General features: G+C 36.2%; 3 protein-coding genes and 1 pseudogene across 3 annotated transcripts; 1 reads left to right on the forward strand and 3 right to left on the reverse strand.

Annotated features, from left to right (window-relative positions):
* Window positions 1-1,095: 1,095 nt before the first annotated feature.
* LOC130502993 (probable fructokinase-1) lies at window positions 1,096-3,671 on the reverse strand. The gene is made up of 4 exons (XM_056997669.1): window positions 3,205-3,671; window positions 2,103-2,435; window positions 1,505-1,621; window positions 1,096-1,416 (listed from the first exon to the last, which is right to left on the reverse strand). Exons 1-4 carry the CDS (start codon window positions 3,601-3,603, stop codon window positions 1,288-1,290), a joined length of 978 nt encoding a protein of 325 aa, XP_056853649.1. The 5' UTR covers window positions 3,604-3,671; the 3' UTR covers window positions 1,096-1,287.
* Window positions 3,672-6,491: 2,820 nt separating this feature from the next.
* Window positions 6,492-7,246, reverse strand: LOC130502994 (uncharacterized). Its single transcript, XM_056997670.1, has one exon. The coding sequence runs from the start codon at window positions 7,183-7,185 to the stop codon at window positions 6,595-6,597; it is 591 nt and encodes a 196-aa protein (XP_056853650.1). The 5' UTR covers window positions 7,186-7,246; the 3' UTR covers window positions 6,492-6,594.
* Window positions 7,247-10,052: 2,806 nt separating this feature from the next.
* LOC108846843 (uncharacterized) lies at window positions 10,053-11,153 on the forward strand. The gene is made up of 2 exons (XM_018620039.2): window positions 10,053-10,877; window positions 10,976-11,153. Exons 1-2 carry the CDS (start codon window positions 10,676-10,678, stop codon window positions 11,122-11,124), a joined length of 351 nt encoding a protein of 116 aa, XP_018475541.1. The 5' UTR covers window positions 10,053-10,675; the 3' UTR covers window positions 11,125-11,153.
* Window positions 11,154-12,598: 1,445 nt separating this feature from the next.
* Window positions 12,599-14,563, reverse strand: LOC130502995 (gamma-secretase subunit APH1-like; annotated as a pseudogene).
* Between the last annotated feature and the right edge of the window lie 186 nt (window positions 14,564-14,749).

Consider the following 14,749-nt stretch of genomic DNA (forward strand, 5'->3'; position numbering starts at 1 on the left):
GGAGAACTGATGATCACGATCAACATACACGATCGCATAAAGTCAATGCCCATATACATATTGTTTTGCTTTCCCAAGGTCTCACTGTCCTCTTCACATGCCCGTATACATGTTGTTTTGCTTTCCCAAGGTCTCATTGTCCTCTTCACATCACATTGTTCAAAAGGTCCAAGTGACTATCTTTTGAACCTGAGCAACCTCCTGCTTCTTTTCTTAATTCGCCGTAAAATGTATACAATTAATATGTATGATTTTCAATCTGTATGCACTGTTTAACATTGTAAATTGTCAAAGATATAAAAAAAAGTATATTTCTTCTCAAGAAACCAAAAAAGGAAAGCTTTGTTTTTCCCTTTTATTTTTCTTTTTTTTGGGTAACTTTGTGAAGTGAAAAAGAGAATGACGAAGATACAATGTGATGTATGTGAGAAAGATCCAGCTACACTGATATGTTGTGCCAATGAGGCTGCTTTCTGTGCTAACTGCGATATTTAGGTTCACGCAACCAATAAGCTCGCTAGCAAACAACAACGCCTTATTCTTAACTCTCTCTCCACCAAGTTCCCTCCATGCGACATCTGTCTTGTAAGAAAAATCCATGTTCTTTGTTTTTGTCTCTGTTCATGTCTGTATTTGTATTTACAGATATCTGTGTTTGTTTATCTATTTTAGTTATTGAGGATATTTTGTGACTGAACTTTTCTTGGCAGATTCGTTAACAAATATATGATGCTTAGATGTAACTCTAGTAAAAGGTTTTGAGTGGGATCTCAAGAAACACATGTTCAAGGTTTGCTTATGTAGTAGTCTCTTTCTTGTTTTCATCTTTGTTAACTTGCAGGCGAAGGCAGCTTTCATATTCTGTGTTGAAGACAGAGCTCTTCTCTGCAGAGACTGCGATGAAGTTCCCGCTCTTTCTCACGTTTCCTAGAGTAGACCCATTAAATCCAACGTTTCCAACAAGAAGCCGAGGCTTAAGATCAGTTATGAAAAGATCACTTCCTTGTCCCTGACCTAGGCTGGATGTAACTTAGTAAGCTTATAAATATCACTTGGTTCGCATAGGTAACTTATCTATAAATGATAGGCTTAAAATTGGAAAAAGAAAAAACTTCTCTTTTTTATTGGCAACTGATGCCTTGAATTTGAAACATACGTCCTTTTAAATCGTTACATTAGAAGAAGAGGGAAAACAAAAACAGAGCAGAGTGCCCAACTTGATTAAACAAGAATACAAAAGCGGAAACAGATTACGTGCAGAAAAAGCTTTGCTTGTTTTGTTTTTTCTTATTTCTTTTCAAGAAAGCTGAGAACTTCAGCTTCTGAAGGAAGAGCTGGAATGGCTCCTTTTTTGGTTGTGGTGATTGCTCCACAAGCGTTTGCGAACCTTAGCACCTTTCTCAATCTCTCTTCGTCCTGTGAATAAAACCCCAATAATGAAGTTAGAACCTGTATATATTATCTTTAACCTAAAGAGGATGATACATTCAATGGATGCGCTTACCTCGAGAATGGAATGATCTTCGGCAATCTTGTTTAGGAGGGCACCAACAAAGGAATCTCCAGCTCCCGTTGTATCGACGGCGTTCACGTGGAAAGGGTCAACGGATCCACGGAAGTTCTACACAGTTTTCAAAACCCACTTTTAGTAGAGGTCACATAAGTCACTGACGTAGTAAATAAGCAAAAGTAGCTTCCTTTTCTTCAATAAACAGAGAACCTTAGAGATCACGACTTTTGTGACCCCTTAATTGATTACAGTATGCATAAGTTTTTTTTCTGAAGGGTCCACGGGAAAAGCTAATTCAATTTTTAATTAAACAGTTGGTGAGATCTACCAAACCCACCAACATCAAATTAAATAACCCAAATGATTCCTGCAGCATTATTAAGATCACTCTGTTCTGACTAGAATTACTTTTAATTAGATTCTCTAATTCTTTCCAAAAGCATGTTAATATAAAAGTAACTCCAGAATTATATTATATAGCACACTAGTTTTGCCTTCTGTCATCACTCAATGGACACAAAACCAAGAGACAAGCATGATGATGAAGGTGAATATAACGATGATGGTTAAAAGATGTTAAAATGTGTTTTACCTTGGCGTAATACCGGCAACCCTTTTCACCGAGAGTGACAAGCAAGAGCTTCAAGTTGGGATGCCACAAGGACATTGCGGTCTCATCATCGATCTTGTTGCTTCCAGTTAGAAACTCAAGCTCGACGTCGCTTACCTTGATGATCTCAGCCTTGTCCCAGATGCTCATGATCTGTGTCTTGGCTTCTTCCTTTGATGGCCACAGAGGCTCCCTGAGGTTTGGGTCGTAAGAAAGAAGAGCTCCGGCTTCTTTCGCTACCTCCATTGCCTTCAAGTGAGCCGACCTACATGGCTCCACTATTAAGCTTATTGATCCATAGTGAAAAACTTTAGCCTGCAAACAAATACATCACATTATTTACCAAACTTCAAAAAATCTAGTAAAAAAAAAGACAACTTTGATCACAAGGAATAACTATTAAAGGACCCATATTGATAATGATTCTTTGTGTGTTGAGTATTAACTACGATGTGTGGGGGTCAATCATTATCAAACTATTCAAGAAAAGCAAAAGGTTCTCTCCATCGAGATTAGCTGTAAAGGTAACAACTTTAAGCAAAAAAAATACTCAACCTGGTGATCAATTTCACCATCACCATAAAGATCAAGACTTTACCCTTACGTTAAACACATCAATGAACTCTTTAACAGTAGATATAAAAACATGAATGATCACCCCTAACTCATACGCTGATGGTTAGCATTAATAGACCAAAAAGGCAGATCTTTTATTTTCGGATGAAAAACTGAAAACTTTATTTAACTTTTTCTTTTGGTTCTTTCATTTTGGGATAATAAAAACAAAAAACCAGGTCGTTCCACGAATCACGTGACATCACGTGGATCTATGCTCGCTCATTCATGGGATCAAGATTACGACCCCGCGAAAAACAAAAAAAAAACAAACACGCAGTGAGACCCAGAGAAAAGTCACCGTCCGTGAACTTAGCACTATAACACCACATTGAATACGAGATCATCTCCTACGGTTTCTAATAGCAATCAATAATAAGAGCACGCTTCCCTATACTACACGTTCACGATCAAGATTTACAAGTCTCCTCTTAGATCTAACATAGAGAGATAATGATTATATACGTACGGATCTGATGAGCTCGAGGTCGAGCTCATCGGGACGGAGAAGCATATCGGCGCTAGGGTTCCGGTAAAACATAAACTCCCGATCTCCGTCGGCCTTCAGCGTCACGAATGCCAACGCCGTCCTCGCTCCCGTGTCGAAGTTGATGCCCCGATCCTCGACGCCGTTTTTCCTCAGGATCCCGGCCAGCATGTGGCCGAACTCGTCGTCGCCGAGTTTCCCGACGAAGGCGGATCGTCCGCCGAGGCGGGAGACGGCGATGGCGACGTTGGCGGGAGCGCCTCCGGGTGCTTTGAGGAAGCCGGGGGCTTCGGCGAGGGAGACGCCGGACGCGGTGGGGACGAAGTCGATGAGCATCTCGCCGAAGCTGACGATGAGCGGTTTCTCGCCGGTGGAGGCCATATCAGATCTGTGGTAAGGATTGAGATCAAATCGAGGAAGAGAGAGTAAATATAAAATGAAGGAAGGGAGGAAGGCGAGGAGTGTTTATATAGAGTCTCGTCAACTGGTGAAGAAGCTATAGACATTTCATATTAATTTAATAATTGTATTTTTTTGTGGATTTTGTTATGAAATATCCGTAATCTAGAAAAAAATATATGTAATTTCCAAAAACATGAGTTTCTAATAAAATGCAAAAAATCTGGTCAAAATCTTACTTACCTATTCCAACCTTTGCCCGAAACTTCTCTGTTTTTATTTTCTTTCTTATCTAAAACTAAAAGTTCAAATAATCGTATATCAGTAGTGTTTTTTTTTTTTTATCAACTATCAGTAGTCATTTATTACTACTCATAATCCATAATAATGTTGACGATTAAAGTAAAATAACAAAACTTAATCACTGCTAATTATTATGTTGATGACCAGAGAAAATAGTAAATTTATCCATGATGTGTGTGATATTTGTCAGGTTGACGGGGTAATGACAAAACGCTAACAAGATACTCTCACGTGTTTAAAAAAAAAAATTCAGATTTTTTTTTGCTTTAACTGTTTCAGTTTTGATAAGAAATAATTTCTTATATACTGAAACATATAATTATATTTCTCAATACTTATTTTGCCATTATTTTCATACATATTAAAAATAATTAATTAAATTTACTAAATATTTCTATTTACTTATTTCGTAAAGCATAATTTAAAAATCAAATTTTATAATACAAGAAAACTAAAATACTTATTAATCTATCAAATACTGAAAGTGTATAAATAGTGTATATATCAAATAAAATAATTTTGTTCTTTTAAATTAATTGATCAATTAATACACAAGATTCAGATACCAATTTGATATATATCAAATAAAATAATTTTGTTCTTATAAATAGTGTTATTAGTCAACGAGAAGAAGTTTGGGAGTTGTATGTACCAATTTGGGATGATTACATAAAATATTATCTCGCAAAAATCTTGAAAATATTTAAAATGTTACCAAATGAAATGATTCACGTCACAGGCCTGCTCAGTGCTGACAAGTTGAATTAATTTAATATTTTCACTAATAGGACCTAATAGTAATAAATCATTCATGATTAAATTACAAAAAAAATTCTGTGGATTCCCCTGTTTGGTTTTATAAAACCAGCGGAGAATAGCAAAAAGTCATAAATGATGATAGTCTACTTCTTTATTTCCCATCAGTGGCTTTCTTATAAAGTTATAATAGTTTGTACTTTTTCAATTAATAAGATCTACTTCTTTAACATTGTTATTTTATAAAATAGAGGAAATATACAATTCATATATTCACACACACCAAATTCAAATAAAACTGAACAAGAATGAAATAACAAAACATGGATTAAGAGTACTGTTTTCAAACCAACCCTGATAATTCAGTGAAACAAGACTCCTCCTTGTTATTGGTAAAAACCAGACAGATAATTTCAACCATTACAATTTTCATTTTGTCCTCTCCAATAAGAACTCAGCATTTTCACAAAAGATTAGTCTGAAATTTGATTCGTCATTGTCTGGTTAAACAAAAACCATGTGCACATAATTATTTTGTTTTGTCTCAAAATATTAGCACAGATTCCCAATGTTATTGGGAATAAAACATAGATTTGATGTGTCATCATACATTGTTACATCTAAAAAAAAAAAGAGGCTGCAAAATGAGGAGGTTTGTCATGTCGTTCTGTTGACCTCCTTGTTGCGCTAGTTTTGGTGGTTATCTGGTCATGGACGATTAAGAGTTTGACCGTAGCTGATTCACGCAGCCAAGCTGCTCCGACCGAACCGCTTGATGTGAACCGTCCCATGTATTTTGAGAGGTAGAACCGTGCGTCTGTTCCCCTCAAAAGCGCTTCAACCGCTGGCCTAAGTGCTCCGTCTCTAACCACTTTGATGTGTTCCCTCAACCAGTTAATATGCTGCCACAAAACAAAACAAAAGTGATTAATTAGCAAAAACATTTCAAATATTCTGAAACAACCGCATCAATTCGTTTAACGACCATGTTATATCGGCAACTAAGCGGAAGAGCTCTAATACCTGGAGAGTTTAGATAACTCATGACCTTCACAGACAATGGAGCGTATGTTAAGCAATCAAACATGGACCATTGCGAATGCAGCACCAGAAAAAACAAGGTGCAAATCCAAGCAAGACAGACCATAAGTTCTCCCAAACTTGCCTAGATCTCTCCTCAAGCTCCACCAATTGCGCCTCGTTTCCGTTTTCAAAAGCAACCAGCTAGTAACACACAAAAATCGATTCCAAATGAGTTGCACCCTATATGATACAAAACATGTCGACAAAATAAGACTCCTCAGAAAAATGAAGCCACACAGCGAAACACACATACTGCTAAATTGCGAATCTTATGATAACCTCATCAACTAGGTCATATCTTTCACTCCATAAGTTTAAAAGAGAGACAAACCTGCGAATCTTAGAATAGCAGAAAAGGTTACTACTACATTTGGTTTAATTTTCAGCTGATGCATTTTGCGGATAACTTCCAATGTAGAGGATAGCTCTTGCATACACTTACAATCTTCATTAGCCGTTATTCTCTGATGGTTAATTGCTCAAATTATATGCATTTACCTGATCATCCTCTGTTTCAGCCAACTGACTTAGAGAAGGAAAAGAGGACGATCCAACTTCTAAGGTACTAGCTCCACCATCTCTATATATAAGCTTACGTGTTCTTTAAGATTATGAACAGTCTAAGTGACTAACCATAGAGAAAGATACCTCTCTCACAGAACGAAACTAAGAACTGAAATTCGGAAAAAAACCAGAGGCAATTCACACAAGATAACTGAGAAAAAAAAAACAGAACCTCCCAAACTCTGTATTAAAGTTGTTTCTCAGATGAAATTGACTAAACGTCACAAGATAATACAAAAACTCAAAAAAAAAAACATAAATTGAACTTTAATTAATGATACTCTTCTTGTTCCCATTCACCACCTCATCAGGAATCACTTTAAGATGCTTCCTCTGCTTAGACTTGGCAATCTTCTTCAACGTCTTCGGGTTCGTAATCTTCTGCAGCTTCGTCCCCGTCCTCAAAACATTCTCCGCCTTCCTCTTCTCCCTCTCCTCCTTCTTCTTCCTCTTCTCCACCTTGTGGCTCCGTATCTCCTCCTTGAGCTCGTTCTTCCTCTCCTTGTACGCCCTCTTGATCTCCCTCTGCCTCTTCATCTCCTCCAGATCCGGCCCCTTGTTCCTCACGAACCTCCCCGACGACCTGTGCGTCCGCGGCGTCTTCCAGTTCCGCCCCGACACTTTCCCGGCTATCACGCCGTCGTACGTCGGTCTCCCGATCGCCACGGCGGCGGCGACGGGTTTGTCCGGATCCTCCGAGGAGGCGACGGCGCTGCGTTTCGCGGATGGAGGATTGACCGAATCGATGTCCATCGAGGCTTCATCGGCGGCGGCTTGTTCCTGAGATTCGCGTTTGCGTTTGGCGGTTTTGCCGCCGAATCCTTCGTCGAGGCACCGGAAATCTGTGGTGCAAGCCATTTTTCTTCTTCTAGGTTAAGTTCAAGAGGCTGTGGTGAGGTTCCTAATCCTAAGTGATTTTTAGGGCTTTTGGAGCTTTTTATAGGTGTGAGAGGTAGGAATCCGGTTTTTGGATTGGCCTCCCGTTCAAAATCCAATAATTGAACCGAACCGGAATCTCGATGTAAGTCGATTACTCTGGTTTAATTGGTGCAAATCGATGATGATGTTCATGGATTATTGAAGTACAAATTTATTGATGGTGTTCAGGCGATTGTTAATTTTTCTACATTATCTTTCATTACTTCTAAAGTACATCATCATACATGGTTGATTTAAATTGGTTTTTAACCTTTATATATTTCGGAATGAATGTTTGTGACCCAAGTCTTAACGAACGCTAGATTAATTAATTTCTATATAGTAATTTTAAAATTTATTAAAAAATCATTTTGTGAAAATGTATTTAACATATGATTTTCTTTTTTTTGGTTTGTGTTTATTTATAAAAATATATCTTTTAAAATAGTTACTTTTTAACTATTTAACGTTTGTATTTATAAATATATAGGTTATATGTTTTACCGCGACATAGAGCGAGTCTTACTGCAGTTAGGATCATCTATTAACCCTTTGAAGGCTTTTTGTTGAAAAACTCGCTGCCCACTAAAAATGAAGCATTTTCTTTGACAAATGTTGTCAAAATGCTTCCCGGTAATGAAGAATTTTAGAGCAAGAGGAATTAACAAAGATACTATTTACAGTAGATGTGGAGACCATGAAAAATCAATCAATCATGTGTTTTTTGAATGTCCACCAGCGGTCCAAGTATGGATCCTCTCTAGGATACCATCACATCAAATGGTTTTCCCCACCACTTCATTATTTGCGAACATGGATTACTTGTTTTGGCGGGTTCCCCCAGTAATATAATTTTGCATGGATATTATAGTATATTTGAAAGGCACGAAATAATAAAGTTTTTAGTAATTTGGATATTGATCCTCGAAATACACTTAATCTAGCCGAAACCAAGTCTCAGCTCTGGAAAGAAGCACAAGAGTCTAGTTCTCAGAAGCTGGAATCGTCTAGGACATCAACAGATGTACAAGTCCCAGATATTCAAGGAAGATGGTGTTTCTCAGACGGATCATGGAAGGATAAGAAAATGTTTTCAGGTCAGGGATGGTACAGTACGTTGGAAGGTTTTGAAGGTCTGATGGGAGCAAGGAACACAAGAGCTTCACTATCTCCTCTACACTCAGAGATTGAGGCTCTTATCTTGTCAATGGAATGTATGAGGAATTTAAGACAGTATAATGTTACTTTTGCAACGGATTGTTCGCAGTTGGTGAAGATAGTTTCGGAACCGGATGAATGGCCAGCCTTTGCAAATTACCTAGAAGATATAAGGATGTTGAAGAGTAGTTTTACTTCTTCGGAGATTATCCATGTACCCAGGACAAGGAATAAGAAGGCGGATGGTCTTGAAGGCAGTGCAAGAAAGCAACCGGCTTATGTCGTCCATATGGATACGGATCCCCCAGTTTGGTTAACAGAGTCAATATGAGTCTGTGATATTACTGACAAAAAAAAATAGGTTATATGTTTTAGACATATTAATATTGATTATCAAATAATTTTGTAATTTTTAAATAGCATGTAACTTGCTGGACAATATAAACTGTTATTACATCATGTAATTATACATTTACATATTTTGCCATTTTAAGATAAATAGCTACAAATAACTTAAAACTTGAACTTGAATGTGAATCTATATTCTAACATCAGCAAATGCCAGAACATCTCTTTTTGTGAACTCTTTGGGTGATAGGAGAGTCAGGATCTCTTTTTGAAAGTTGTTATCAACGTTCAACGACGGATATAGACTGCAAGGTGTGTTGCTATTTCCCCTGCCAACTCTACTATCTTCGGTGCGGAAGTAATGCCAAGGAAAAAAGTTCCACAGAGATAGTAACTTCGGCTCTGCCACCGACTGCATTTACAATCAGAGGCGGACCCATTCAGACTTTAGGGAGGTCACATGACACCCCTTAAATGATCAAATAAGTAAAATTTGGTAAGTTTTGTAAGGAAATCCCTAGCAAAAATGGTTGATCCCTTCACTCTGACACCCAAAAAAACCATGATCGATTCCCTTTTGACACCTTTTCATTAATTTTTTAAAGTTGTATCTATATGACCCCGGTTAAATATTGGGCTGGGTCCGCCACTATTTACAATCACAAGTTTAGGAATCACTTTTTACTGTATGAAAGCCCGTAAACTTGTTTCAACCAGCCCGTTAAACCTATCAAGATCATACATATAAGAAAATTTTGTTTTTTGTATATGAATCTTTTGGTTTAATTGTAAACTTCAAGTTCTAAAAATTCTAATATAAAAATGATACTATCATGGATCAGTTTCGATTAAATTCATTAGAATTTGGGTATATTAATAACTATCTTCCTTTGCTTAATTTAAATATATAATTTTCTATAACCATTTGTATATGTATATGTTAATCACATATAATATAAACTTGTGTCCATTAAATAAAAAGACATAAATAAGAAGGTGTCGCCATAAAGACGCAAATAAAAATGTATGATCATAAAGACACAAAATGTATGATCATAAAGGTACAATTACATCGATATATACATGTATGATGGTGATTGTTTGTAAGTATGTTTTTGGTGTTGGTAAAAAACAATAACAAATAAACACATACTAGAAAAGAATTACAGAAGAGAGAGTTTGTGATCTGAATTAATCTAAATCTAGAATATATTGGGTAGATTTCATCATAGAAATCATAAGAGACTAATAGTGCCGATCATGGCAAGAAGCCGAAAGAACATATGTTTTCGGCCTTTAATTATATAAGAAGATTTCAGTCCAGTTTAATGCTATAAAGTATAAACTACACTAGTTCGACTGGGAAGATGATGGTTGGTAAGAGTAACATCAAGGGCAGATCCAGAACTGGTTTACGTATGAGGCATGAAATCATATTCTTATAGTAGTGTCATTCCTAGAAATTAACATTTCAATAATTTTAGCAGTAACTATTAATAAAAAATAAAACAATAGTGTGGAACACATGCCACACCTGGCTACTGACAAGTTCGAATATATCGTCTAACAATTTCTATTTTATTTCTACATCTGGCTATTCTGAATTTCCTTTTGTGGGTTTTTGCGGTTTTGACTATTATCATTACCAATATCTTCTAGGACAGTATACCCGAAGTAGTTATTGATATCGATCTTGAGTGTTTCCTTTTGAGGGGGAGGGGTTTTGCGATTCTGAATTTCCTTTTGTGGGTTTTTGCGGTTCTGACTATTATCATTACCAATATATTCTAAGACAGTATGACCGAAGTAGTTATTGATATCGATCTTGAGTGTTTTACTTCTTTTGTGGGATCTGAGTGTTTACGGCTCCTTGGGGTTTTGTGATTCTGACTAAGATGGATCTTGTGTTTCTTTTGCCGGAATAATGGCTGATCCTGCTGATCTTTATCCTCCCATCAAGAGCATCAATGAGATGAATCAAGCTGGATTTCCTGCAGGTGTGGTGGCCATACTCCAGAGCTCTCTCCACAGGCATCTCATGGCTCTTGAGTGGCAGATTCTATTCCAGAGCGCTAACCTATTCGGCCCACCAACTCACTCTTATCGCATACCGGTGGAATTTGCAGGTATTTTGTAAATGCTTAGTAGGATTCGTGGAGTGATTCTATTCTAATTAATGATATCTCACATTGGATCCTAATACATCCTACTAATTAAAATGCAGGACTGTGGCGTGTCGACAATGTGCACAATGTTGACCTCAACGAGTGGGTTCTCACTTTGACGAGCATTCAGTCAACTGTCACTAAAATACTAATTCATACTTCAAGATCAAACAAAGATACAGATACACACACAACTCAATCAAACTAAACCTTAAACATTTCAAATTCCCATTCCAAAAACAGAGCTATTACTTAACAAGAAAGAAAAGCTCAAATTATCAAATCAAACATTACCTAGAGCATGTTGCAAAATTCTCATTTCTAATGTAGAACCATTATTTAACTACAAAGAAAATCTCAAATTGAGTCTTATATCTCAAATCAAATCATATCTCAAATCAAACCTTAACTAGAGCGATTGAAAAGTCGAAGAATTATGTTTACATTTCCAGAAGTTTTACAAAATTGAAATTGTTAATTGACGAAATATTCTTTAAGAGAGAACTTTGGGAAAATGAGCTTATTTATACTATGGTTTAGTTTTTTCATGGTTTTGAAGAAGCTTCCCTTCTCCAAAGTTAAAAATGGCAAAATGTTCTCTAAACCCCAGAATAGTACACATATTTTGGATCATTACTTGATTGCAAGTTTATTTTGTGTTTGTTTTTTTGTTATAGAGATACAATTTTGTGCATTCAACTTTGATTTCTTTTTATAGAAGAGTCTAATCAATCAAAAAAAATTTTAACAAAAAGCAATCAATCAACTTGTTTCAAAGCAAATGGTTTATCAGTCGAAGAGAGAGAAAAACACTCGTTGGACTTGAGTTCACAATCATAGTTAGAAGAATGAAACCTTTAAAGGCAACATAAAATTGTATAATAACTAACAAGAATTTGATTTAAGATTTAGTATCTAATTCACAACCCATATATTTCTCTGCATTGAGTTATAAACTGATTTTTCTGCAAAAGAAATAATGACTCTTTTTCTGGAATGAGAATTTGAAATATTTATGGTTTGATTTGATTGAGTTTTGTGTGTATCTTTGTCTTTGATCGATCTTGAAGTCTGAATTAGTGTTCTAGTTACGGTTTTTGGTTTTGAAAAGTGATCTTGAATTATGAATAGTAATTGCAGTTTGCATTCGATTTCACTTTGAAAAAATGAGTGATAAATAATTAAGTTGTACATCCCAATTAATAAATAACTTATAAACTTCTAATTGGAGATGATCAGATCTTAAAGGGAATGGTAACCTAAAACAAAGAACAATCAAGTTTGTATCTAGGTAATATTTCGCAATATTTAAACACAAATACTTCTACTTTAGTGATTAATTATGTCAAACTATAATCAAATAATACCATATGATTCTATCAACTATAATGAAAAGAGACTTTTCTTATTATTACTATATTTAATGATTCACATTAAGGTTATCTCCAAAACTATAGAAATAATTTTACCAAAAAAAACTATAGAAAATAAAACAATTGATCATTAAACTTTAAGGTCATTCATAGCATTTTTTAATCATGATTCAATCATACTCTTATTAATTTTATTAATATTTATAAATAAATAACAAACTCACTTTGGTGACTAACATGTTATAAATTATATTAACATTAAAATATTAATATGTATTTTTAATATAATGTTAATATTTTATAACATAATTATTTTAATATTGTGTTAAATATAAGTTTATAAAAAGTAGATCAAATTTTGTCAAAGTTTCGATAATACAGGATCATAGTTGCGTTAAGAAAGAAAAAAGAACATAACATTTAAGTTTTGACGCAGTTAAAGAGGATAAAGCCTAAAAGACTGAGCCTGAGGCTAGATCACCGTAAGGTCGAGCCACTTTGGTTCCGGCTTTCGATAAGCCTTTGCCAAACCATCTTTCCACAATGCAGAAGAGTCAGTGATGCCACAAGGTAAAGAAGAGGAACGCCAATCATACAGCCTTCCGATGCAAAATTCACCAATGTCTATTAAGCACCAAGACAACACAAAAGATTACATTTAGAAGAGCAAAAACAAAAATGCACTAGCGTATCATCATCTATAGCAGAAGGACAAATAGTCTGAGATCATACCAACATTCCAGCAGAAAGGTGTATGACTGGAACTATAACTTGATCTACTCTGTTTCCTTTTGCATACCCTTCGAAAGCAATGACCATCGAGAATGTGTGGATCGTGACAAATGCAAGAGCAATGATTGCTGTAAAGACATGGTAGCAAGACTACAGCATGAGTACTATTACACAAAACTGACTCAACCAACAAGTCATAAAGCTAATACTCTAACGCTGTAAAAAGTCAAAACTTGGGTTCGGTTGACTCACCAGAGATGAGAAAGAATGGGACTTTCGAACATCTGTCGACGTAGAACGTGGCTGGACCAAATGCGGGAGTTAAGAGACTCAACAAAAAGAAGACAGCATGAGCCACACCATGACCTAAACCCCCAGCTGCATGCAATTGACTACAATAGTCTTAGATCATATCAAACAGTAAGAAAACCGAATGCACAACAAGTGCCTGATGGTTCTCTACTCTAGGTTCCATTTTTAAGACCAATGCAGACATAATATCCATTTATCCATTTTTCTTTTTTTTAGACAGCAAGAGTCCATAATTGGTGTTTTTTTTTTTTGGAAAAGTTAACTTCTCATGCCACTGTTTCTATTACTATCAGATTCCCAACAAGTTCACGGTCGTTCTCTAGTTTCAATTTCAGCATTCTACTTCTCCACAATCAGACATTAACGCTTAAGTACGATTAGGCAAGTTTAAGTCAAAGACAGAACATAATATCCTTATTCCAGAACAAGATAATTGCAGCTATTGTTTTTTTTTTTTTTTTTCAGACAGCAGGAAGAGTCCAGAGTTGTGTTGTCCTAACATAACAAACCAGCAGATAATCTATGAACTTAACTTGGAAATTCGAAAAGTAAGCGTAACCTAGAGCATCTGAAGCTTATCAGTGAGAAACAAGCGGGGCCTAGAGATCCGATCCGCAAAGGAATCCAAGACATCTTCAAGCCTCCTTCAGTAATAACAACATAACATGTTTCAGAACTCAGAGCCAATCTATAAAGCAACCACCCTCATCCCTTTAAACCACAACATCAGATAGATTCCACTTGCACGTGCCAACAACTATCAAACTTTAAAGTCTAATATCTAAAAGTATATTAACTATTTGTAGCTCTCTCTAAACTCAAAAAGAAAGAAGAAGAGTGTACTTAACATGTAAAGCTTCCAGAAAAGAAAGCGAAGAGCTTCCTGGAAGCCAAACAGAGGAGAGAACAAGCAAAGCATAAGGCCACACCACATTTGGCTTTCAGAGGGAGGAACGGCCTCCACAGTCCAGACAAGACGATCAGGCTCACAAGCCACACCAACGTACTGCATAAACATTAGACAGAGAGAGAGAGAGAGGGGATTATCAGATTCCAAACCCTAAAACGCTAACCACATCGAATTGAAACGAATCTCATTACCTGGAGAGAAGAGTGAGGATGAGGAAGGGCTTTCTGGAGATGACGGAGACGAAGAGTGAAAGAGAGGGTCCCCAGAGCAAGAAGCGCGTACCCTATCCCCGCCGCGACCGTCATCACTTTCCGATGATCTCTCAAAGGATCTGAAACTTGACCGTCGAAATCTCAAAATGGTTTAATAGAAGATTACCTTTTTGTCGTTTATCGGAAGTTAGTTACCGGAAGGGGTTCTTTCACTTTTTCACTACACAGTTATTAATTATTTACTCGGTCTTTTATTACTGCAAATTTCTCGAATCCTTTTAGGTTAGACATGGA

This window comes from Raphanus sativus, unplaced genomic scaffold (genome assembly GCF_000801105.2).
Source record: "Raphanus sativus cultivar WK10039 unplaced genomic scaffold, ASM80110v3 Scaffold0753, whole genome shotgun sequence".
Classification (NCBI taxonomy): domain Eukaryota; kingdom Viridiplantae; phylum Streptophyta; class Magnoliopsida; order Brassicales; family Brassicaceae; genus Raphanus; species Raphanus sativus.